The sequence below is a fragment of the Nyctereutes procyonoides genome, unplaced genomic scaffold (assembly GCF_905146905.1).
Source record: "Nyctereutes procyonoides isolate TBG_1078 unplaced genomic scaffold, NYPRO_anot_genome, whole genome shotgun sequence".
In the NCBI taxonomy this organism is placed as follows: Eukaryota; Metazoa; Chordata; class Mammalia; order Carnivora; family Canidae; genus Nyctereutes; species Nyctereutes procyonoides.
The window spans coordinates 27,166,527-27,192,793 of NW_026575120.1; the positions used below are offsets into that span (position 1 = coordinate 27,166,527).

Here is a 26,267-nt window from a genome sequence, read left to right on the forward strand (position 1 = left end):
TTTATTTATTCATGAAAGACACAGAGGAGAGAGAGAGAGTCAGAGACACAGGCAGAGGAAGAAGCAGGCTCCATACAGGGAGCCCGACGCGGGACTCGATCCCGAGGCTCCAGGATCACGCCCTGGGCCAAAGGCTGGCGCTAAACCACTGAGCCACCCAGGGATTCCCTAGTCTTTGTTTTAAAGTCTATTTTGTCCAATAAAAGTATTTCTACTCCAGCTTTCTTTTGACATCCACTTGCATGATAAATAATTCTTTATTCCCTCACTTACTATCTGCAGGTATGTTTAGGCCTCTAAATGATCTGTTGTACAAGGCAGCACATAGGTGGATCCCGGTTGTTGTTGCTTTTTCCATCCTGTCATCCTATGTCTTTTGACTGGAGCATTTAGTCCATTTATTTATTTATTTATTTATTTATTTATTTAATTTTAAAAGATTTTATTCATTTATTCATGAGAGAAACACACACACACACAGAGAGAGAGGGGGGCAGAGAGACACAGGCAGAGGGAGAAGCAGGCTCCATGCAGGGAGCCTGATGTGGGACTCAATCCCAGGTCTCCAGGATCAGGCCCTGGGCTGAAGGTGGCGCTAAACTGCTGAGCCACCTGGGCTGCCCCATTTAGTCCACTTATATTCAAAGTAATTATTTATAGATACATATTTTTTAAGGATTTTATTTATTTATTCATGAGAGACACACAGAGAGAGAAGCAGAGACATAGGCAGAGAGAGAAGGAGACTTCCCACAGGGAGCCTGATGCGGGATTTGATTCCACGACCCTGGGATCACAACCCAAGCCAAAGGCAGATGCTCAACCACTGAGCCCCCCAGGTGTCCATTTATTTATTGCCATTTTATTACTTGTTTTGTGGTTGTTTCTGAAGATTTTCTCTGATCTTTTTTGTCTTTCTTTCATGGTTTGTTGGGTTTGTTAAGTGATATATTTGGATTTCTTTCTCTTTATTCTTTGCATATTTATTAGTGGTTTTTGACTTGTGATTACCATTAGGTTTGTATATAACATCTGCATATAGCAGTCTCTATTAAGTTGATGATCATTTAAGTTCGAACCCATTCTTTACTTCTCCCCACATTTTAGGTATATGGTGTCATATATTACATCATTTTATTTTGTGAGTTCCCTGAATGATTTTTTCAGAAATATTCATTGTTGGGATCCCTGGGTGGCGCAGTCGTTTGGCGCCTGCCTTTGGCCCAAGGCACGATCCTGGAGACCCGGGATTGAGTCCCACGTCGGGCTCCCGGTGCATGGAGCCTGCTTCTCCCTCTGCCTGTGTTTCTGCCCCCGTCTCTCTCTGTGTGACTATCATAAATAAATAAAAATTTTAAAAAAAGAAATATTCATTGTTACTGCTTCTGTGTTTCCTACCTTCATTTCTGTCATGTTGGTTTTTCCTTTCCACTCAAAGAGTCCCCTTTAATAATTCTTATGGGGCTGGTTTTGTGGTCATGAACTCGTTTAGTTTTTGTTTGGGAAACCCTTTATCTGTCCATCTATCCTGAATGATAGCCTTGCTAAATATTATTGGCTGCAGATTTTTCTCATTCAGCACTTTGAATATATCATGCCACTCCTTTCTGGCTTGGAAGGATTATGCTGAAAAATCTGCTGATAGTCTTATGTGGTTCCTTTTATGTAATTGTTTTTTGTCTTGCTCCTTTTAGGACTTTTTATTACTATATTTTTGTCATTTTAGTTACAATATGTCTTTAAAAAAAAGATTTTCTTTATTTATTCATAAAAAACACAGAGAGAGTCAGAGACATAGACTGAGGGAGAAGTAGGCTCCCTGCAGTGAGCTCGATGTGGGACTCATCCCAGGTTCCTGGGATCACGCCCTGAGCCGAAGGCAGACACCCAGGTGTCCCTACTTATAATATGTCTTGGTATGGATCTGCTTTTATCGATTTTGTTGGGGGTTCTCTGTGTCTCCTGAATCTGGATATCTGTTTCCTTCCCTCCAGATGTGGGAAGTTTTCAGCTATTATTTCTTCAAATAAATTCTCTGCTCCCTTTTTTCTCTTCTTCTGGGACTCCTATAATATGAATGTTTTTACAGTTGATGAAATCACTAAGTTCCCTAAATCTGTTCTCATTTTGCATAATTATTTTTTTTCCTCTCTTTTGTTTTACTTTCCATTTCTCTGTCTTCTAGGTCATTAATTCATTCTCTGCTTCCTCCACTCTGCTGTTCATTCTATCAAGCATGTATTCTTTTTTTTTATTGAGCCCTTTATCTCTACTATTTTATTCCTTATCTCTATGTTAATGATCTGACTGATGTTCTCCTCTCTTTTCTCAAGTCCAGTGAGTATCCTTATGATCATTGCTTTAAGTTCTCCATCAGCCATGTTACTTATATCTGTTTTGCTCAGATCTGCCATGGCCTTGTCCTATTCTTTCATTTGGGACAAATTCCTCTGTCTTTTCATTTTGTCTAAGTCTTTGTGCCTGTTTCTGTATGTTAGGAAAGTCTGCTATGTCTCCTGTTCTTTTTTTTTAATATATTTTATTTATTTATTCATGAGAGACACACAGAGAAAGGCAGAGACACAGGCAGAGGGAGAAGTAGGCTCCATGCAGGCTCCATGCAGGGAGCCTGATGTGGGACTCGATCCTGGGTCTCCAGGATCACACCCTGGACTGAAGTTGGCACTAAACCCCTGAGCCACTGGGGCTGCCCATGTCTCCTGTTCTTAAGGGTAATTTCTTATGAAGAAAAGGTCCTGGAGTGCCCTACTTTGTAGTATTGTCTGTTCTCTGGGGCCTGGCACTTCTCAGAGCACCTCCAAAGGGTTCTGTGTACTCTCTCCTGTTGTGTCCTAGCCACTCTATCCTTCAGGACAGTCATCTGTAGAGGTTCTTTCTGCCTGTCATAGGCAAGATTTGGTCCTTGGCCTGAATGTGGCATGTTTTGCACTAGATGTGCTCGTGAATTGAGACTCGTTGTACCACCACCAGAACTAAGGCCTTGTAAAACTTCTGGTTGTGAGACTTGGTGTTGGCAGGGGTTTGGGCTGCCTCAGCGGCCCCACTGCACTGGAACTGGGAAGAGTGGTTCCACCAGAGTTTGGAGAGGGTCAGGGTTTGGTATAAGCAAGTTAAGTAGTGACTGTTTGCCCTATGTTTATATGTAATGACGGCCAGTCAGGGAAATGGCTCCTGACAGTTTGTTCCTGGAGGGGTCTCTTGAGAATGCTGCCTCTTTGGGGCATGCTCTGAGATGAGTAACTAACATCCCCACTGTGTGCCCCATCCACTCTTCATATTGCTGTTTCCATTCTGTATGTCTGTGGGCTGTTTACCCCAACTTCTCTCCAAAAGCAGCCCTAATGTCCTCCAAGCTCTCCCATAGCCAAGCATGCTGATCTTTAAAACTTCAGGCTTTTTTTTTTTAATTATTTTATTTGAGGGAGAAGGAGAACACAACCAGGGGGAGGAGCAGAGGGAGAAGAACAGATTCCCCACTGGGCAGGGAGCCCAATGCAGGGCTTGATCCCAGAACTCTGGGATCATGACCTGAGCTGAAGATACTTAACCAACTGAGCCACTTAGGCACCCCAAAATTCCAGGCTTTAATCCCCTCTCACTTTCCAAGCCAATTGCTATGTGGATTCATTTTCTCTATATACTTCCCTGTGTGCTAGTTTGTCTCTTGTGCTTCTCCAAGTGTGCAGCTGTCTCCTCATTGCAGCACCCAGGATCCATTTGTTTTCTTTTCTTTTTAGATTTTATTTATTTATTCATGAGAGACAGAGAGCAAGAGAGAGAGGGAGAGACACAGGCAGAGGGAGAAGCAAGCTCCATGCAGGGAGCCCGATGTGGGACTCAATCCTTGGACTCCAGGATCACGCCCAGAGGCAAAGGCAGGCGCCAAAACGCTGAGCCACCCAGGCATCCCCCAGGATCCATTTTTTATCCCAAGTTACAAGTCTTTTCCTATCTTCTATTTGGCCTCTTCTCTACCTTCAGTTGTGGAATTTGTTCTGTCTTCAGATCAATTCCTGGTGTATTTGGGATGACTTGATAGTTATCTAGTTGTATTGGTGTTATGAGAAGAGCCTAGAGTCCTCCTACTCCACCACCATTTTCCCTTCCACCGAGTTGTTGATATTTTTAAGTTGCATGAGCTCTTTATATAGTACATAAATTAAACACTTGTTTTTCACATAATATATACTTTACCTAGAAAGAATATCTGCCATTTAGCATCTTGCCAAATAGAAATTTAAAATTTTTATATGAACATGTTCAGTGTTTTATGACTTTTGGTTTTGGCATCTTGCTTAGAAAGGCTCTCCTCTCTCTGTTTTTTTATTTTTTTTTATTTTTAATCCTTTACATTTTTTGAAGAAATCTTCATGAAAGAAACAATAATGCCTCAAAACTTCAGCCTGGCTTTGGAAGCATTTTGTATCATTTTTAAGATACTTTTGGTTCACTGGCATTTTCTTTTTTCTTTCTTTTTTATTTTTTTAAAGATTTTATTTATTTATTCAGAGAGAGAGAGAGAGAGAGACAGAGAGAGAGAGAGAGAGGCAGAGGCACAGGCAGAGGGAGAAGCAGGCTCCATGCAGGGAGCCTGACATGGGACTCCATCCAAGGTCCCTAGGATCAAACCCCGGGCTACAGGCAGTGCTAAACTGCTGCATCACCAGGGCTGCCCGGTTCACTGGCATTTTCACAGCACAAAGTACTTACTAAATTGGTATACTTGTGGAATTTCTCAGCATTGGCACAGTAGAGGCTGTTTTGAGATTTATCAGAGGAAACTTTTGACCATGTCTGGGGGGTTGCAAATCCCAGAGGAACACTCTCTGTTACTTCCAAAATGAGACTTTCACACTGGATTTCTCCAAGTTTCACTGTCCAAGAAATAGAAATTTTCACACCACGAAAGCAAAAAATATAGCCAGGACAACAAAGGTCATTTAATTCGATAAGATGATGAGCAACAACAAATTCCCAAGGCTTCCAATGACCACTTTTTTCAAATCCACATTTTACAAATTCATATATGTCTCTAAGGGAGTTTTTTCAGGAACTCTCTATCTGGATTGTTATTACATTTTCTCCAACAGTCACAGGCAGAGAGCTTTGAATTAAGTTATTTTTTCTTATGTTCACTGTAACTGGAAAAGCTTCCTTGATGTAAGATTAGGAGGGCCAGGGGATCCCTGGGTGGCTCAGTGGTTTAGCGCCTGCCTTTGGCCCAGGGCGCGATCCTGGAGTCCCGGGATCGAGTCCCACGTCGGGCTCCCGGCATGGAGCCTGCTTCTCCCTCCTCCTGTGTCTCTGCCTCTCTCTCTATCTCTATGTCTATCATAAATAAATAAATAAATCTTTAAAAAAAAAAAAGAGCTTGGTCTTAAAAAAAAAAAAAAGATTAGGAGGGCCAGATCTTTAGAAAGGAAAAGGTAATCTGACTACCAAGTGATGCATTTTTGCCCATTACAGCTGGTAGGCCTAGCTAATATGGTTTCCAAACAAAACACTATGACAGAGATCTGTTAATGTGCAACCAGGGACCAAACTGCCACATTCTCCCCAAATTCCTGCATTCAATATAGACTCCCCCATTCATTCCTGTTTGGAAAACAAGATTTTGTCTTCTGCTTATTAAGAAGGAGAAAACAGCAATATTTGCCTCTATTTAGTGATGCAAATCAGACTTCAAACTGGATAATTGTAACCATTACAGTCTTAACTGCAGCTTAGAGTGTTTTCTCTTTGGGAATTAATGTACATCTATCTCCTTATTTCTAGCACCTACTGGACCTAAGAACAGTGAACAATGAATCCCAGTAACTTGAACAGATCCTGGCTTAGTAACCCCTGGAGAGAAAAAGTAGAAATAAAACATTAGAGTAGCATTGGTAAGTGTAGGTAAGATTCTCCCTCCTTATATGAGAGTATGTGTGATTTTTCAGAATCTTGGTTTCTCTTTTTTTTTTTTTAAGATTTTTTTACTTATTCATTCATTCATTCAGAGAGAGAGAGAGAGAGGCAGAGACACAGGCAGAGGGAGAAGCAGGCCCCGTGCGGGAAGCTCGATATGGACTCGATCCTGGGTTTCCGGGATCACACCCCAGGCTGCAGGCGGCACTAAACCTCTGTGCCACCAGGGCTGCCCAGAATCTTGGTTTCTCTTAACCACATATTTAAAAAGGACTGGTCATATATATTTTCATTTAAGTGTATACAGTGCTTCTCTCTCTCTCTCTCTCTCTCTCTCTCTCTCTCTCTCTCTTTTTATGGTGCTTCGCAGTGAAATGAGAAAGGCAGTTTTCCACCTGGTTCTGGGATTTGACATCCTTTATTTGCTTCTTTTCAAGAAGGTAATAAAAACAATTGCTAACTTATGTTAAATGCTTACTGTATGCCAAGCACTGTGTGAATAAGCACAAACACAATAGCTTTTAGTTATCATAGTGTTCCCTTGTGATAGATACTTCTTAAGTTACATCCTGTGTCAGTGGAGTAATCCTCTCACTGAAGAAGTCTACTGACTATGTTAAGGTTATAGAGATTTAACATTAATATGGAATGGAGTAAGCACAATAGGCAAGCAGCAACACTTTCTTCTACATTTGTTGATTCACTCACTACCTCCAGAGATTTGATGAATATTTTAGAGGCAGAATGGTTTGAATGTATAGATATCTACTAATGGAATTTCATTTTCTTCCTTCCTTTGATCTAAGCTAGTGGTTCTGAAACATTAGCATGTGTAAGAATTGCTGTACAGAGTTGCATAAAACCATTTTACTGTACTTTTTATACTTGAGGAGCAACTTAAGAGATGTTTAAGGTGACTTTGACTATATGTGATTTTTGCCTAATATGTTGGCTTTATGCTGAATCATTTGCAGGGAAATAACATAGGACTAAGAGATTCAGGCTAGGAGAGAAAAGAAGACTCTGAGAGAAGAGAACCAAGGAGACTTCCAGGTAGGATGAAAGAATACCTATCAGTATACTGGACAATCAAAGATTGAGGGAGGTGGGAAGGAAGCAAGGCCAGGAGGAATGAATGCCTGATACTATGGTAAAAGTTATTTATCTGTGTTATCTCAATTACTATAGCAACCCTTCAGATATGGAAACAAGTTATGGGTGCTCAAATGACTTGCCTGGTGTCACAAAGATGGCAGATGGTTGAGTCAACATCCAAACCTGGGTCCTCTTACCATATTTGGCTTCCTTATGGGTTAGGATTTCCTGAAGTCAGCCAGAAAGAACTCTGGGGAATGGAGATATGTTGTCCTAAAGCTTGGGGCAAGATTCTTATAAGGCCATGTAGGGAAATATCTTCATTCCTCATGTAGAACAAAGAGGCTGACCTGGCATGGATAGTTAAGGAAACTAAGCAGAATTTTATGAAAATACCTGCATCCTTGCCTTTGCCTATTCATAATTTCTTTCTTTCTGAAAATATGGAAGTGACATCAAGACACTGGGCTTTCATCTACACAGCAAGTGTGTAACATGTAATGGTGTTCTTAAAATGCTTACTTCTCTGGTCCCCTCAGAATATAATTTGAGTATCCCAGTAAAAGAAATTGTAAACGCAGAAGCCAGACCTTACTTAGGCTGAAAACTGTAATCACTCTAGAAAAAAAACATGCCCCCAACTTTGAGGATCACTAGGAGCTTTAGAAGAAATAGCCACCGGCTCTCTTTCTCTCTGTGTGTGTCAAATAAATCAGTAAAATCTTTTTAAAATTTAAGAAAATTTAATCTTTTTAAAAAATTTAAAAATCCAGTGAGTCATGTTACCAAGTCAAGAAAATATGAGAAAAATCACTAGATTTTTGTGAGGTGACTGTGACATAAGGTGATAGGAAGTTTGTATAAATATGTAAGCTCTTTTTCTAGGATCCACCAGTGAATTATCAAATAAGAAATTAAAAAAGAGTTTACAGAGAAGAAAAAAGGAATTAATGCATAGAAAAGACTATAGCCTCATAAAACTAAATACACACACATAAACACACACACACACGAGTACCAGTAAACATGGCTCTCTGTATTATTTCTTATAACTCCTTGAGAATCTATACTTATATGACTACATTTTTCTATTTAGAAAAGTCTACAGCCTCAGTAGTGATTGAATAAATACAAATCAAAACAAAATTAAGTTCTAGCTGCATAACATGGATTTCAGAGGAAATGAAAAATGTTGGTAGGGGTGCCTGGCTGGCTCAGTTAGTGAAGCATGCAAGTCTTGATCTTGGGGTTGTGAGTTCAAGCCCCATGTTGGGTATAGAGATTACTTAAAAATAAAATCTTTTTTTTTTAAATGTTGCAAAAAGTTGGGAAACATGTTATGCTCTTACATTGTTAATAACAGTACAAGTCAGTTCAAGTAGTTCTGAAACAATCAGAGTTTTGAGTTTTCTACAGTTTTATATAGGTCATTGTGCAATTCTTTTTCCTTGGATTTTTGTATTTTGAAAGTCCTGCATGCTTCTTTTAATACGGGGAAGTGAGGGAAGGTAAGGGAGTAATGAGAACTCTCTGTACTTAATATTCATTTCTCTGTACATTTAAAACTGATTTTAAAAAGTCTATTAATTAAAAAAGAAGAGTGGCTCAGTAGTTGAGTGTCTGCCTTTGTCTCAGGGCGTGACCCTGGAGTCCCAGGATCAAGTCCCACATTGGGCTTCCTGCATGGAGCCTGCTTCTCCCTCTGCCTGTGTCTCTGCCTCTCTCTCTTTGTGTCTCTCATGAATAAATAAATAAAATCTAAAAAATAAATTAAAAAAGAAAAAAGCTGTGAATATACTAAAGTCACTCAACTGTATGTTTTAAATTGGGGAACTGTATGGTTTATTCATTATATCCCCATAAAGTTGCTTTCTTTAAAAAATAAAAGAAAATGAAATGTGTATTTTGTAATTCCTAAAGCAACCAGAAAATAAAACATAAAAAGATACAGTGAAAATTATAATAAGTAAACTAAAGTGCAATACTAAAACAGGTTCAACTAACTCAGAAGAGGGAACAGAAATGAAAAACAGAGATAAGCAGAGGACTAATAATACAATGACTGATGTAAATCCAAATATATCAACAACTACATTTAGTGTAAATGACCTAAATACAAAATAAAAGATTATCAGAGTAATTGAGCAAATTGCTAGCAGCTCTACTGTAAGAATGGGAATTCTGAGGTTTGGGTTCCTCACCTGTGACAAACACATCATATGTGCAGCATTCTCCTGGGTCACCCCATATCGTTCCCATGGGACTTGGGGGCAAGTGAATGATGTGAACATATAGCTCATGCTGCCTGTGACCCATGAGTCACATCTATGAAACTATGGCAGGGTGATTTTTAGCCTGTTAGAGCGTCGGCATTTCAGACCCTCCATAGTTTCTGCTGTGAGGTTTATGGCAGGAATGCAAGGTTGGTTCAATGTTCAGAAATCAATCCCACCTAATCAGTCTGTTAATTGCTTAAGGGAAAAAACTATACAATAATAGAAATCTATGCAGAAAAAGCATTGGAAAAAACAAAACACTCACTCATAGTATAAATTCTCAGCAAACTAGTAATAGAATAGACCATCCTCAACCTAAGAAGATGTATCTACAAAAACCTGCAGTTAAACATCAACTCTGCCTGCATCCGAGGAAGACCAGAAGTGACCTCAGTGTAGAAGGGCAGGATTTGGTGGATGAATCCCGGCCCCTGGCGGGAGGATTCTGAGCGGGGTTCTGCAGACTCTGAGTGCCCGGCGAGACAGACTCCCCAGTGCCCGCGGCAGGGACCTGCTCCTTGACCCCCTTGGCCGGCTCCCCTCCCTCGCTTTGCCCCCGGGATAGCCTCACAGAAGATCCTATCCTGGGTTGGGGACCCCTTCGGGTTGGAACTAATCCTCTCGCTCTCCCTGTCTCCAGCGCCTTTCAGCGTTTCTGGGTCTGGGTCTTCCTGGTTTGGAGACTCCCGCAGAGCGCGAGGACCCACCGCCCACCTCGCTGTCGCTGCAGGTGCAGGAAGGCAAGCCTAGGCGGCTGCGGCGACCCAAGCAGCTCCTCCGGGGCGCAGGGGGCGCTGTGGGGCGGGGCCGCGATCGAGTCCCAGGGTGCCCCGCGCGGGGGCGGGGCCTGCGGGGCTGGGGGGTGCGGGAGGACGCGCGGCAGGGGAGGTGCCGGCCGCCCTGGGGATCGGGGTTCGGTTTCCCCGGGCGGGAGCCCAGCGGGGGCGCGAAGGGCCATGGCCGAGGCGGTTCCGGTAAGAGGGACCCTGGGGGATGCGGGCCTTATCGCGATTCGTCCGTGTCGCGGTTTGGCGTGGGGTCCGAATCGGGGAGCGAGGCAGCGCGGGGATGCCCGTGATCCGGGATGGGCTCTGAGCCCCGGGCGGGTGGAGGCGCGGTTTAGGTGCTCGACTGATTCTGCGGTTGAGCCGCTGAGAGGGGCCACCTGGAGAAATCCAGGGTCTTGCTCGGGCTCTCGGGCTCTCGGGCTCCCGGGTCACCGGCCGTTCCCTCCCAGTGTCGGGGCCTTTGAACACCCAAATTTCTCTTCTGCGCTCTGCTGGTGAATGTAGCCTCGGAGGAGCTCGTCTGTATAAACGATGAAAAAAGTTAGGGGAAGGAAGACTGGAAATGGGAGGAACTGGAGATTGCTCCCTCCAGGAAGTGAGAGAAAACTTGAAACCAGTTGGGGTTATTATTATTATTATTATTTTTTAATTTATGATAGTCACAGAGAGAGAGAGAGAGAGAGAGGCAGAGACACAGGCAGAGGGAGAAGCAGGCTCCATGCACCGGGGGCCCGACGTGGGACTCGATCCTGGGTCCCCAGGATCGCGCCCTGGCCAAAGGCAGGCGCCAAACCGCTGCGCCACCCAGGGATCCCCCAGTTGGGGTTATTAATGGAAAATTTGAACACTGGTTTTAGAGTTTAAAAGGCGTATCCTGAGCTTAATCCGGGAAACTGTTAAATTCAATGAAGTATAATCTGCCTACGTATGCAAGTTTTCCTTCTACTTTACTGAAATTTCATTTCTAATAATCTTACTAGTGGAATGCATTTTCTTCCCTTCTGCTGCTCATCCCCCCTCCCCCAATAGGTTCAGGATACAGGGAAGCTTTCTGTACTGTACCATCTTTGCAACTTCCTATGAGTCCACAATTATTTCAAAATAAGGTTTTTTGAAAGTCTCGCATAGCAATAATTGGTTGCTGCTAAGTAGAGGATCCCCCTCCAGATGGTGTATGTGCTCAAAGGTCTCCCCGTCATTCATTCACTATGTGGGTCCAGTAGACTTCTGTGACCCCTTAATTAACATCCTTCATGGCATCATCCAGAGAGAACGAGACTTTATAGTTTTTTTTTTTGTTTGTTTTGTTTTTTGTTTTTTGTTTTTTTTACTCTTAAGAACATAGATGTTCAAAGACAGTAGCTTGAAAGTGAAAAAATATGTATGTGCTGTTTGTGATTCCAGGTAACGATGACATTTGATGATGTGGCCTTATATTTTTCTGAGCAAGAGTGGGAGATCCTGGAGAAGTGGCAGAAGGAAATGTATCAGCAAGTGATGAAGAACAATTATGAGACTCTTGATTCCCTGGGTAAGATGGGCTTCAAAGGAACCCTTTGGGGAACCAACCTAGTACCAATAGGCTTTCTGCTCTGTGTTACATATTGACTGGTTGAACGTGATTCTGTGCCTAATTTACACTCAGAATATGTCCTTCCTGTTACAGTCTGGGAATATTTAACTTGTCCTTTTTTATGTAGTGGTATCTGCACTCCTCACTCTTAGTAACTCTGCAGTCTTTTTCACCCAAACCTTCTCTTGTTTCTCCCAGTTAGAATTACTAAATGACATTAAAAAAAAAAAAAGATTTTATTTATTTATTCATGAGAAACAGAGAGAGAGAGAGGCAGAGACACCGGCAGATGGGAAGCAGGCTCCCTGCAGGGTGCCTGATACAGGACTCAATCCCAGGACCCTGGGCAGCCCCCATGGCTCAGCGGTTTAGTGCCACCTTTAGCCCAGGGCGTGATCCTGGAGACCCTGGATCGAGTCCCATGTCGGGCTCTCTTCATGGAGCCTGCTTCTCCCTCTGCCTGTGTCTCTGCCTCTCTCTCTCTCTGTGTTTCTCATGAATAAATAAATAAATAAAATCTTAAAAAAAAAAACAAAACAAAAACCAGGACCCTGAGGTCACAACTTGAGCCAAAGGCAGACTCTCAACCACTGAGCCACTTTAGGTGCCCTGAATTACTAAATAATCTGTCTTTTTTTTTAAAAATGTACTCTTTTATTTTTTAAGTGATACTTTGATGCCTACTTATGTTGCCTAAATGAGATGAATTTTCTATTTTTATAAGAACTGGGATGAAAGTTCCCTGGTAGAGGGAGAAGGAGCAGTGGAATGGGACATTTAGGTATCTCAGAGAAATACTCAGGGCCGACTTGAAGAGAAATTTGAGGAGATACACCTTGCTGTTTATCCCACTTGCTCTAATTCATTCTTGTATCATTAAAGCCATTTCTATCTACTGTTATCACTTTAATGAGTGATCTCAGTATAGCCTGTGGCATTGTCTTCCTCCTTTGGGGTTTATAACTTCTCCCATCTGCGATATGAAGGACAAGATGAGTCAATTGTATGAAATCAGGGGGATGAGAATTCTAAGCAGAGGAAGGACTTGTGCAGAAGTTCAAGGGTTGTAATACAAGAGGTCAGTGTGTCAGTGTGTGGTGGGAGCCACGGGAAGACTACTGTAACACATGTGTAGAACTCTAGGAGAAGGAGACAGTGGTACCAGAAGAGGAATGGCCTCTAGGATTTTATTCTACACAAAAGGAAGATGATGAGAGGATTTACGTAGGAGTAATATGTCAAAATTAGTTTTAACAATTAATTACTTGGGTTGCTATATGGAGAATGAATGGTAGTGCACAGCAATGAAGGGAGAGACACCAGCCAAGAACCTTAGCAGTGCCGGTGAGGCTTTATGGCAGCTGAACCAGGTAGTTAGTAATAAAAATAGAAATAAACAAGATCTGGATGTCTTCTGGAGGTAACATCCCAGATTTTGCTAGTGGATTGGATGTGGAGCCTCAAGGTAAAAGAAGAATCAATTCCCAGATTTTTGACTTAAGTATGTTGAAGGAAATGGTTTTATTTACTGACATGACAAAGGATTGGAGATGCTTATTTGACATTTATATGGAAATATGTATAATTAGGCATGTGAGACTGAATTCCAAGTGAAGATCAGAACTGGATTCACAAATCTGCTGTTTTGTTTTTTAAGATTTTATTTATTTATTTGACAGGGCACAGGCAGGGTGAACTGTGAGTAGAGGGAGAAGCCGACTCCTCACTGAGCAGTGAGCCTTATGAGGGGCTTGATCCCAGAACCCTGGGATCATGGACTGAGCTTAAAGCAGCTGCTTAACCAACTGAGCTACCTGGGCAGCCCACAAATCTGGTGTTTTAAACCTCAGGGCTACACAGCATCATCTAGGGAGAATATGTAGATAGGATAGAGCACTGGGACACCTCAGCATTTGGAGGTCAAGCTAAGCAGTCTGAGGCCAGTAAGGTACACCAGAAACTAGAGCCATGCGCTGATCCATTGTTGAGTTTGGCGTTATCACAGCTAGTGTCCACAGCTAGACTGGAAAAATCCAGTCTGATTTTCCCACATGGTAAAACCCAAAGGGCATTATTTACAGACGAATTTTTTTTTATAGGACATCCAGGTATCAGCCCCAGAGATTAGGATTTAGCAGGTCCAGCCTCAGGTCCATGAATCTACGTTTTTAACAAGCACTTCAGGTCCCTGCCAGATTACTTTTCTTAAGAGCAATAACTGGGAGGGACAGAGCGAGAGAAGAGAAATCTTTTTTGAGAAGAGAAATCTTAAGCAGGCTCCATGCCCTGTACAGATCCTGACACAAGGGGTCACAGGCTCGATCTCATGACCCTGAGATCATGACCTCATGATGCTGGTGATACTTAGCAGATGCTTTTTTTTTAAAGATGTATTTATTTAAAAAAAAAGATGTATTTATTTATTTATTCATAGAGACACACACACACACACACAGAGAGAGAGAGAGGGAGAGGCAGAGACACAGGCAGAGGGAGAAGCAGGCTCCATGCAGAGAGCCTGATGTGGGACTCGATCCCAGGTCTCCAGGATCAGGCCCTGGGCTGCAGGCAGCGCTAAACCGCTGAGCCACCGGGGCTGCCCTTAGCAGATGCTTAACTGACTGAGCCACCCAGGTGCCCCTTCTCTGTTTCCTTTAATTATGAAAAATATTGCAGAGGACATTTTTAAAAAAGATTTTATTTATTCATGAGAGACACAGAGAGAGAGAGGCAGAGACACAGGCAGAGGGAGGAGCAGGCTCTGTGCAGGGAGCCTGACATGGGACTCGATCCCGGGTCTCCAGGATCACACCCTGGGCTGAAGGCGGTGCTAGACCCTGAGCTGCCCCTTGCAGAGGACATTTAAGCAAACATTTAAGCTAAACCTGGGCTGCCTCTTGCAGAGGACATTTAAGCAAACAGTCTTGGTTAGGCTATATCTGTTCATTCATGTAATTTCACAGGTTTCAATTTTTTAAAATTTATTTTATTTATTCATGAGAGACAGAGAGAGAGAGAGAGAGAGACAGAGACACAGGCCGAGGAGAAGCAGGTCCCATGCAGGGAGCCCCATGGGGGACTCAATCCCGGGTCCCCAGGATCATGCCCCGGGCTGAAGGTGGTGCTAAACTGCTGAGCCACCCGGGCTGCCCTCAAATTTTTTTTTTTTTTAAATAATCTATTACTGATAGTTTTCCTTTCACAACAAGACTTTTTTTTTTTTTTTAAGATTTTATTTATTTATTCATGAGAGACACAGGGAAAGAGAGAGGCAGAGACACAGGCAGAGGGAGAAGCAGGCTCCATGCAGGGAGCCCGATGTGGGACTCGATCCCGGGTCTCCAGGATCACGCCTTGGGCTGAAGGCGGCGCCAAACCGCTGAGCCACCCCAGCTGCCCTGCCCTCAATTTTTTTTAACTTAACTTTGATGTCCTATCTTCAGGAATCAAAGTTAACTGTGAAAAATCACATTTAGTGAAGTACTCAGGTAAACCCAAACTGAATCTATGTGGACTCTCTTTGTAGGTCGTGTTTTTTCCAAGCCAGATCTGATCATCTGGATAGAACAAGGGAGAATGCTGTTAATCAGAGACCAGGGACCCTTAGAGAAAAGAATGGCATGTAGCCCTTCTACTGATGAGCAGTGGGACTTGCAGGGGACTGGAAAGTTGCTGTATTTTGGTGAGTATGATGGATTTAGGGTCATAACTGATTTCATTTTCCTGAATCTGGATGGTCAGCTGGACATAGTGAATAAGAAGCATTATTTTGATGGAGGATGTTAGGTTTTTTTAGTCAAGTGGGAAGCAAATTTAGGACTGTATTAATTAAAAAAAAAAGAATATTATTATTATTATTTTTTTTGAATATTATTTTTATAAAGAGGGATGTTGTGTATGTTTCAGGAAACAAAACAAAACAAAACCCTGGAAAGAATTACCTGTAAAAGAGCAAGTAAAGGACCCACTTGTGAAGTCCTGAGGAGCAAACTGCCTTCTCTGTCACAGTGTTGTGTCCATTTGAGTATGGAGAAATGGAAAACTAAAAAAAAAAAAAAAAAAGAGAAATGGAAAACTGTCCAATTTGGTATTATAATGATTATTTTTTATCGTACAGATTTTTAGAACGTGGGTGTTCATTTCTTTTAATTCCTTTTGAAGAATTCCTTTTTATTTTATTTAATTAATTTTTTTTAAAGAATTTCTTTTTAAATTGCTTGTATCATAAGAAAAACATTGGAGATGCTTTAATACTTAGGGAAAGTGTCATTTTTCAGATTATGCTAATGTTTTATTAAATGGAGATCTTCTAAGTTCCTGGAAGTTAAAGGATTCTCCTGAAGAGGAGGGGATTTGGACTCAGGATGTATGGCTAGGTCCATCAAAAGAATAAAAGAATTCCCAAGGACTTCATTTCATTGCCACCGCCTCTTATTTCATTCATCTAACGAATATTTGAGCCCTATGTTCATAGGACGGTTAGTTATTACTTAGGCTAGGGGGTGGATGGAGATATCTATATATCTAGATGTATATATATTCTCCTGTAGGAGTTTATTGTCTTACTGACTTGACACGGCAGTTAAGTTAGTCGATTATATTGAACTGTGGGACTAGTCATCTATAAAACAGGACTGTAAAAAAATAAATAAATAAATAAAACTGTATGCAATTTAATAAAATAATAAGTGGCAGTGGTAGTAGTATAGATATAAATATCTATAGATATTTAGAGGAGAATGAGTGGAGTAGAAATAGTAGTTTCCCAGGAGGACTTTTAAGGAATTAAGATTTGTTTATGTATTTTTTTTAAAAAAAGGATTTATTTATTTATTTATTTATTTATTTATTTATTTATTTATTTGATGGAGACAGAGAGCACGAGCAGGGCAGGAGAGGGAGAAACCGGCTCCCCGCTGAGCAGGGAGCCCAATGCGGGGCTCAATGCCAGGACCCTGAGATCATGACCTGAGCCCAGAGGCAGATGCCCAAAGGACTGAGCCCCCCAGGTGCTCCTAAGGAATTAGGATTAAAATAGCAAAGAATAGGCAGATTTGGTTAGAGAAGATCATCATGGGTTGTACATGAATTGAGGCTCAGAGGTGGGAACAGGCCCATTGTATTTAGAAAATGTATAGCTGAATGTTATTCTTGAGATAGTATGGGAGATGGAGAAGAGGAAACAAATTAATGGCAGATTATCTGAGGCTAGGAATGCCAACGTGGATATGTGACTTCATCCCGTAGAAAGGGAGGACCTAGAGAGGTTTCTGAGTACCAAAGAATGAACAACTTTAGTGACTAGCCTTGTGTGCCTGGTGGTACTTTCCCAATAATCACAACTGTTCTGCCTGGAATAATTAGTAAGTGATAAGAAATAGGATTCAAAGAGATAGGTAAGTATAATTGAGACATCAGCCATGAAACACGAACTTACTAAATGATATCACTTGGTTGGAAACATAAATCTATATTGTTGTTAAGATGACCTCAGAGCAGGGACACCTGGATGGCTCAGCGGTTGGGCACCTGCCTTTGGCTCAGGGTGCGATCCTGGGGTCCTGGGATCGAGTCTTGCATCAGGTTCCCTGTGGGGAGTCTGCTTCTCCCTCTTTGTCTCTGCCTCTCTCTATGCCTTACATGAATAAATAAATAAAATCTTAAAACAAAAACAAACAAAACAAAACATGACCTCAGAGCCTAATCAGATTCTCCTCTGGGGGAAGGCCTACCCTTCCTGACAGGTGATGTTTCTTCCTGTGTTAAGAGACTTAAAAAGGAGGGCCCTTAGGCCCAGTTCAACAGGTGGGAGAAAAAGCAGTTCTGAAATACAGAGGCTAAGGCAAGCTTCTGGAATTGTCCTCTCCAGTTTTTGTGGGTGAGAATAAGGAGCTAACTCAGTTTCCTGTCATCATGGTTTTACTTTGGGAACAACAGTGACTATACTTATATTAATGCCTTTCTTAAAATGCAGTTTCTTGGGAAAGGGAATTATCTCCATAGTATTCTTTGTGAATTTAGTAAATTGCCATTTGACATTCATAAGAAAGATACTTTTTTTTTTTTTAGAAAGATACTTTCTATTAGCATTGCTTCCAGAAACCTTTTCCTGAAATCTGTGGTAGAAGGGGCAAGTATATGATCCAAAGCCGCCTTTTTGTTTGTTTATTTATTTTTAATTTTTTTTATTGGAGTTCAATTAGCCAACATATAGCATAACACCCAGTGCTCATCCCACCAAGGGCCCCCCTCAGTGCCCATCACCCAGTCACCCCAACCCCCGCCCACCTCCCCTTCCACTACCCCTTGTTCATTTCCCAGAGTTAGGTGTCTCTCATGTTTTGTCACCCTCACTGATATTTTCACTCATTTTCTCTCCTTTCCCTTTATTCCCTTTCACTAATTTTTATATTCCCCAAATGAATGAGACCATATAATGTTTGTCCTTTTCCGATTGACTTATTTCACTCAGCATAATACCCTTCAGGTCCCTCCACGTCGAAGCAAATGGTGGGTATTTGTCGTTTCTAATGGCTGAGTAATATTCCATTGTATACATAGACCACATCTTCTTTATCCATTCATCTTTCGATGGACACCGAGGCTCCTTCCACAGTTTGGCTATTGTGGACATTGCTGCTAGAAACATTGGGGTGCAGGTGTCTCGGCATTTCACCGCATCTGTATCTTTGGGGTAAACCCCCAGCAAAGCCTTCTTTTTTAAAAGATTTTATTCATTTATGTGACAGAACATGAAAGACTCCTAACTCTGGGAAACGAACAAGGGGTAGTGGAAGGGAGGTGGGTGGGGGGTTGGGGTGACTGTGTGACGGGCACTGAGGGGGGCACTTGATGGGATGAGCACTGGATGTTATGCTATATGTTGGCAAATTGAACTCCAATAAAAATAAATTTAAAAAAAGATTTTATTCATTATTTATGAGAGACACACAGAGAGAGGCAGAGACACAGGCAGGGGGAGAAGCAGATTCCCTGCAGGGCGCCTGATGTGGGACCGGATTCTGGGACCCCAGGATCATGCCCTGAGCTGATGGCAGGGACTAAACCGCTGAGCCACCCAAGGATCCCTGATCCAAAGCCTTCATACTTAAATATGGTGCAATTTATGTCACACATTTAAGGAAATAGAATAGAATGTTCATATTCCCAGACTAATTCATTTTTTAAAAAAAAATTTATTCATGAGACACAGAGAGAGAGAGAGAGAGGCAGAGACACAGGCAGGGGGGGAAGCAGGATCCCTGCGGGGAACCTGACATGGGACTCGATCCTGGGTATTTAGGATCACACCTCCAGCCGGAGGCGGCACTAAACCTTTGAGCCACTGGGTCTGGCCAGACTAATTCATTTTTATTTTCTTTCAACTTCTGCTTACCCTCTGGGGGTCATCCATAAGTTCGTTCACAAGATAAATTAGCCTGCAATTTTTTCCCCCACACTAAGCCATTTTTTCACAACATAATGGGCAGATTTGCATATCAAAGTAAAACTTAAATATAATTTACCTGTGTTAGGCAGATGCACAAAAGTCATCAAAATCAATGAGATTCTTTTTTTGGTGCTATTAAAGATACAAAGACAATTCTTGACCCCATCATTGCACAGACACATTACTGGTAAGGGTGGGTCTTCTTTTTTTCTCTCCAGGTGACCAAGGAACTCTTGGGGCAAAAGAGGAAGAAGGCCATTTAGATGGTCTCCTAAAGCAGGGTTTGTGTGCTACCTTACCAGGGGAGGAAGGAAAGATCTTACCAGATCAAAGAGCCACCTTACAGCATCCAAGTCGTCGGGAAATGGGGATTATACATAAAAACTTCGACCTCAGAGCATCTAATCAGGATAAGAACAATCCATGGCATAAGGTGATAGGTACCCCCAGTCACTTGGAAATTCCCCCAGGACCAAGATTTTATTCCTGCTTTGTCTGTAGAAAGTTCTTTAAGCTAAAGAGCGACTTGGTCAAGCACACAAGAAACCACTCCAAGAGCCCGCCCTGTAAATACTTAAAGTACAAAAATAAATCCAGAGGAAACTCTGAACTCAGGTGGAACCGGATGATCCTGTGTAAGAAGAAGCGTTTCCAGTGTGGTAAGTGCGAGAAGAGCTACTATCTCAAATGCAGCCTGATCACTCACCACCGGCTTGTTCACATGGGGCAGCGGCCCTTGCCATGCCCTGAATGTGACAAGACCTTCCAGTGTAAAGCCACTCTGAGGAAGCATCTGTGTTTGCACAAAAGGGAGAAACTATTTTCCTGCGAGCAGTGTGGCAAGGATTTCATCCAGCAGTGCAGGCTCACTAAGCACCTCAGGGTGCACACCGGGGAGAAGCCTTTCCAGTGTCCAGAGTGCAACAGAAGCTTCCGCCTGCAGAGCAGTTTGAAGGCCCACCTTTGCCAGCACAGTGGGAAGAAGCCCTTCCATTGTCCAGAATGTGGCAGAAGCTTCTCTCAGAAGGCTGCCGTGGAGGCCCACCAGAGGATACACAGTGGAGAAAAGCCGTTTTCTTGTGACCAGTGTGGGAGGCAATTCACACACAAGACAAAACTCACTGAACATATCAGAGTTCATACGGGAGAGAAGCCCTTCCAGTGCCCTGAGTGTAAGAAAAGTTTCCGCCTAAAGAGAAGCCTAAAAGCCCATCTCTTCCAGCACAGCGGGAAGAAGCCCTTCCAGTGTCCGCAGTGTGACAGGAGCTTCTCTTGGAAGAACGCCATGAAGGCCCACCAGCGTTTACATAGTGAGGAGAAGCCCTTCTCCTGTGCCGAGTGTGGCAAGAGGTTCACCCGGCCCTCGAAGCTCGCCCGGCACGGCCGAGTCCACAGCAGGCAGAAGGAGTTCTCGTGTGGCGAGTGCACGAAGACCTTTCCCCGGCAGTCGCGGCTCACAGAGCACCTCAAGGTCCACACCAAAGAGAAGCCGTTCTCCTGTTCCGAGTGCAGCCGGAGCTTCAGCCGACACTCGCACCTCACCGAGCACAGGAGACTTCACAGCGGGGAGGAGCCTTTCCAGTGTCCCGAATGTGACAAGAGCTTCTTCTGGAAGGCCTCCATGAAGTTCCACCAGCGGGTACACAGCGGTGAGAGGCCCTTTGCCTGCAGTGAGTGCGGTAAGACCTACACTCAGCAGTCTCAGCTCACGGAACATGAGAGAATCCACAGTGGGGAGAAACCCTTCCGGTGTCCCGAATGCAATAAAAGTTTCCGTCTCAAAGGGAATTTGAAGAGCCACCTGCTCCAGCACAGCGACAAAAAGCCATTCTCCTGTGTCAAATGTGGTAAAAGTTTCACTCAGCAGTACAGGCTCATGGAACACATTCGTGTCCATAGCGGTGAGAAGCCCTTCCAGTGCCCGGAGTGCGACAAGAGCTACTGCATAAGGGGGAGTTTGAAGGTCCATCTGCACACGCACAGTGGAGAGAAGCCCTTCAGGTGCTCCGAATGTGGCAAGGGCTTCCTCCAGAAGAGAAGCCTGAAGACCCACCTGCACCGTCACAGAGGGGAGAGGCCTTTCTCTTGTGATGAGTGCGGAAGGAGCTTTACATACATGGGGGCACTCCACACTCACATCGCGGCGCATGCCAGGGAAGACCCTTCGGTGTCTAGGTCAAACCTCTCTGTGAGGAAAGGAAGCAGCGACAGCTTTTAGGTCGAGCTAGCCCTTCTTTCGGATCCATGGCGTAAGCTGGATGAAGAATTCACAAAACTCCGGCTTCCGATACGCCGGCCACATGCACAAGCAGGCAGGGTGCACAAAGGTTCCAAATAATCCAGACGCCTCCAGGAAGAGGCATCTCCCCTCTGTGATTCCCACGGGCAAGAGCTGCCCATCACGGAAGGAACATTTTCCTTCTGCTTCCCGTTACCAGGCCTCCTTATTTAGATTTTCGTTTACATTATCAGTTTTCTCTCAGAGCAAATTTTCGTTTTCTCTCACATGCTGAGAGAACATCGGTGTCTCAGGAGAATTTCTCTCTGTTGCCAAAAATAAACGTCGTCTCCCATCTCCTCTGTTAACAACGATGCAATAACTGTCATTTCCCTCTGAGTTAATTTAAATCACCTAAAAATCCACCATGGTGAGTAACAAGCAATGATTTGTAACCCCCCGCGTTTTCAATAGTGTATGTCAGTTCTCCAAGAAACATACTTGCCTTAATGTTGGAGTCTCTTAGGTAAAATCCAAAGGAAAAACTATTGCTGGTCCACGGCATCACTCCTATTTTTTTGTTCTGTGGCTTAATCTGTCATTGTAAGGTGAATTTTTCCAGCCTGTTCTAGCAAACTTTCCCCTGTCTCTCGGGCTGTCAATCTTTTAACATCATTCCTACAAAAATGTGTAGATTTGCTTCCTTAGGGAATTTTGGGGCCTATATAAGTTTTCCATTTTTGTTGTACATGGTGGTCACGGATGACCAGCTGGAACCAAGGCTGCCCTACTAATCAGTGTTTATACAGATAGGAAAGGTGCCATGTCCAGTTGGTATGTTCCTGTGGGAACAAGCCTCTTGGTGAGTCAGTGGTGCTTTTGTGCAAGAAAAACTTTCCCTAACCTGTGCCAGGGTACCTGTGGGCTGCATGTCAACCTTGGCTGGCCTCTCTCTTCACCAGCGTACCTCAGGACAACTCCATGCCTTTGCCTGGGATACATGTTGAAAATGCAGGCCCTGGGGACCCTCCCCAGGTGTACTGAGTGACGATCTTTTCAAGTGAAATTGTTTGGAAAGTTTTAGAACATTTCATCTAGTGAGCAGAGAAACTGGAAGAAAGAAAACTGAAAGCATTCTGGTCATCCTGTGAAATTGGAGTTAGAGCTTTTCTTTTAAACTTTTCTCTTCTCCGTCTTGTAATAAAGCTTCCTGTGATAAAAGTTTCTTACATTATGGGTGTATTAGCTCAGGCTGCCCTAACAAAATGCTACAGACTGTGGAGCTTAAGCCACAGAGACTTATTTTCTTACAGTTCTAAAGGCTACAAGTCTAAGACCAAGGTGCCAGCAGGGTTGGTGTCTGATGAGAACTGGCTTCCCTGGTCCTCATATGACCTTTCCCCTGGGTACAAAGTGGGGGTGGGTGATCTCTGGTGTTTCTTCCGCTTATTAGGACACTGATCCTATGACCTCATTTAGCCTTAACTAAATATTGGAGAACCTGGTGATCTACACTAGACTTGAGCAAAGTGAATGAGGAAGTACAGAGATTGGGAGTGCTGTGCTGTGCTTTCCCAAATGGAAGAAAATACCAAGAATGGGGAAGAAGCACCACCCCCCACTGCCAAAACCAACAGCTAGCTGTATGTGTCTGCCCATCTCTCTCTTGCTACCCTCACCTGTTATCTCTTAGGTGCTGATAACTTCAAATCTACAAATCCATATCCATAGTCAACTTTCTCCTGAATATTTCTGGCTTCCACAGGCATCTCAAACACAAAATGCCCAGAATAAGACTCCTCACTCTGTACCTCTTCCTTACACTCTCTTGTATTTCCCACCTCTAAAGTTATACTAACCAATCTCCAAAGCTGTAAATCTGATAATGATCTAGGTTTTCTTGTACCCAACTTGTCTCCCAAATTCCTCCCAAACAAATGCCCTTCTTTATCTCTGCTATCACCACTAACTTGAGCCAACTTAAAAAAATTTTGACAGTGTTCTTATTAACAGTTTTTCCTGCAGTGCATTTATCATTCTTGTAACAGAGTGCTTCTCCTAAAATGCAATTCTAATGTTATTCTCAAAAAATATTTTCAGTGGGACGCCTGGGTGGCTCAGTGGTTGGGCATCTTTCATTGGCCCAGGGCACGATTCCGGGATTCCGGATCGAGTCCCACATTGGGCTCCTTGCAGGGAGCCTGCTTCTCCCTCTGCCTATGTCTTTGCCCCTCTGTGTGTCTCATGAGTAAATAAATAAAATCTTAAAATATTTTTAGAAGTTCCCGATTTTTTTCAAACATTTATTTATTTATTCATGAGAGACACACAGAGAGAGGCAGAGACATAGGCAGAGGGAGAAGCAGGCTGACAAGGAGCCTGATGCAGGACTCAATCCCAAGACCCTAGGATCACGACCTGAGTCAAAGGCAGGTGCTCAAACATTGAGCCACCCAGGTGCCCCCCAAAGGCAGTTTTCAGTGAACCTTTCCTCTGGAGATAGCTAACTGATAACTTCCCTGGTGCTCTTGTAGTGCTTCATACTTTCCTCTGTTAATAGTATTATAAGGGCAGGCTGGGTGGCTCAGCGGTTTAGCGCCGCTTTTGGCCCAGGCTGTGATCCTGGAGACCCAGGATCAAGTCCCATCTCAGGCTCCCTGCATGGAGCCTGCTTCTCCTGTGTCTCTGTGCCTCTCTCTCTCTCTCGAATAAATTTTTAAAAATTACTGTTTTGACATTGTGTTTTTATAGCCTGTGTCTTTCCCCATGAGATAGCAAAACTCAATGATGACTTAATTTATTTAAATGTATCTTGCAATGTTAAAGATACTCAGAAAGTGTAAAGAATGTTCACCTGTGAGCCCTTGGCTCAGTAATGTCATTAGCAGTACAGATCTGTAGCTTAGATTGGGGTTACATCCCAGTAAACTTATCGTAAGTTGAAAATATTGTTTGAAACACCTAAACCTACTGAGCATCATAGCTTAACCCAGCCAACCTTGAATGTACTCAAGGCACTTCATTAACCTACAATTGGGCAAACCACCAAACACAAGTCTAGTTTATAATTAAGTGTTGACTATCTCTAGTTTATAATAAAGTGTTGACTATCTCATGTAATGTATTGAATATTGTATGGAAAGTGACAAACAATGGCGGTGTGGGTACCAATGGTTGTAAGAGTATTGGGTTTTGTCCCTTATGAATGCAGGGTTGATTGGGAACTGTAGCTCTCCAGCATCAAGAGAGAGGATCCTCCAGCATATCACCAGCCCAGGAAAAGGTCAAAGAATAGTTTCTACTGAATGTATAGTGCTTTCACACCACCGTAAAGTTGAGAAATCCTAAGTGGTACCATCACAAATTGGGGGTCATCTGTACAGGCAGAGCACCTGTATAGCCTTGGTTTTGATCTCCTCCTCACTCCTTCCCCATCCCAGCTCCCACAGATTACTATTCCATTGAGTATTTGTTTCTGTACATCAGTATGCTTTTCCTATATATTACTTCTAAATATCTAGTGCTATTTTATATGTTCTAAAGTTTCTGTAAGAGGTACCATACTGTATGTAATCTGCAACATGCGTTTTTATTCAACATTATATTAATGCTATTCGTGTATGCTGTTTTTAGCTATAGTTCATTACTTTTGCTACTAGTTTGTAGAGTATGGGGAAAAACCCCCACAAGATACCCATCCTCTGGGTGATAGACATTTACACTGCTCACCTGTTTTCTGTTTTTGCCCTTAAAACAGTGTTGCTGTAGAGTTTCTTAAATATGGCTCCTATGTAAATAATGCAAAAATAGCACCAAGGTAAGAGTTGCTGGGTGATAGGATATGCACATCTTCCTAAGTAGATGCTGCATTTCCCTGACTAACAAGATAGAACATTTTTGTGTATTTATTGCCTATTCATTTCCCCCCTACTTGTGAATTCAGTGTTCGGTATTTTTCACATTTTCCTCTGTAGTCTTTTGATATTTAGAAGTTAATTTATATTCTCTGGATGCTTTTCCTTGTTGCAAATATCTTTTCCCAGTCTGACCTGATTTTGGCTATGCTATTGTGTTTTTTGATGTTAAAAAGTTTTAAATGTTAATCTAATTTAATGTATTGGTCTTTCCTTTGCACTTTGTACTTTTGATATTTTAAGACTATGTATATGAAAGTATTCAAGCAGCATTATTTATGGCCACATTTCTTCTTAAACTGCCCCTAATAATTTCATACTACCTTACCTCCTATGGGCTATGTTCTCTCAAAACTCATATGTTGGAGTCAGGACAGGACTGTATTTGGACACAGGGCCTTTAGAGAGGCAATTGAGGTAAAATGAGTTCATTATAGGTGGGCCCTAGTCCAATGTGGAAAGATTAGTAGGGCACTGAACACCTAGAGAGAGGAACAACTTTGGGAGGACTCAGGAAGAAGGTGCCCATCTGCAAACCAAGGAGAGTCCTCCTAGGAAAGCAACTCTGCTGACATCCTGATCTCAGACTTCTGGCCTCCAGAACTTAAGAAAGTTAATTTCTGTCTTTCACCTGCCCAGTCTGTGGTGCTTTGTTAGGGCAATGCTAGCAGATTAATGTTACTTTGAATTATATCCATTTAAGAATATAGTTGTAAAATAATGAGAAACACGGAACTTTGATGTGGTAAGTGAAAAACAAAAAGTATGTGTGTCTCAGAATCATATAAAAAGTACATGTCTGTGGACAGGGACTGGAGATTTATATGAGGAAATAGAGCATTTCCATGAAAGTACCAGAATTGTAAACAACTTTTATTTATTTTCAAGTTTGCTTCATTGTTAAATTTCATACATTTCTTAAAAATTTGTTAAAGAAAACCTGTAAGGTGGGGTAGCAATTACATATATCTCAGCACCTCAGCACTTCAACCACGCAGGGTGCTTAAGAGTGAAAGACGGGTAAA

At 42.6% G+C, this 26,267-nt stretch overlaps 1 protein-coding gene across 1 annotated transcript; it reads left to right on the plus strand.

Moving 5' to 3' along the window:
- The first annotated feature begins 10,170 nt into the window (after window positions 1–10,170).
- Window positions 10,171–24,530, plus strand: ZNF425 (zinc finger protein 425). The gene is made up of 4 exons (XM_055335150.1): window positions 10,171–10,273; window positions 11,492–11,618; window positions 15,187–15,342; window positions 19,329–24,530. The coding sequence occupies exons 1-4, from the start codon at window positions 10,256–10,258 to the stop codon at window positions 21,326–21,328; spliced, it is 2,301 nt and encodes a 766-aa protein (XP_055191125.1). The 5' UTR covers window positions 10,171–10,255; the 3' UTR covers window positions 21,329–24,530.
- Window positions 24,531–26,267: the final 1,737 nt, after the last annotated feature.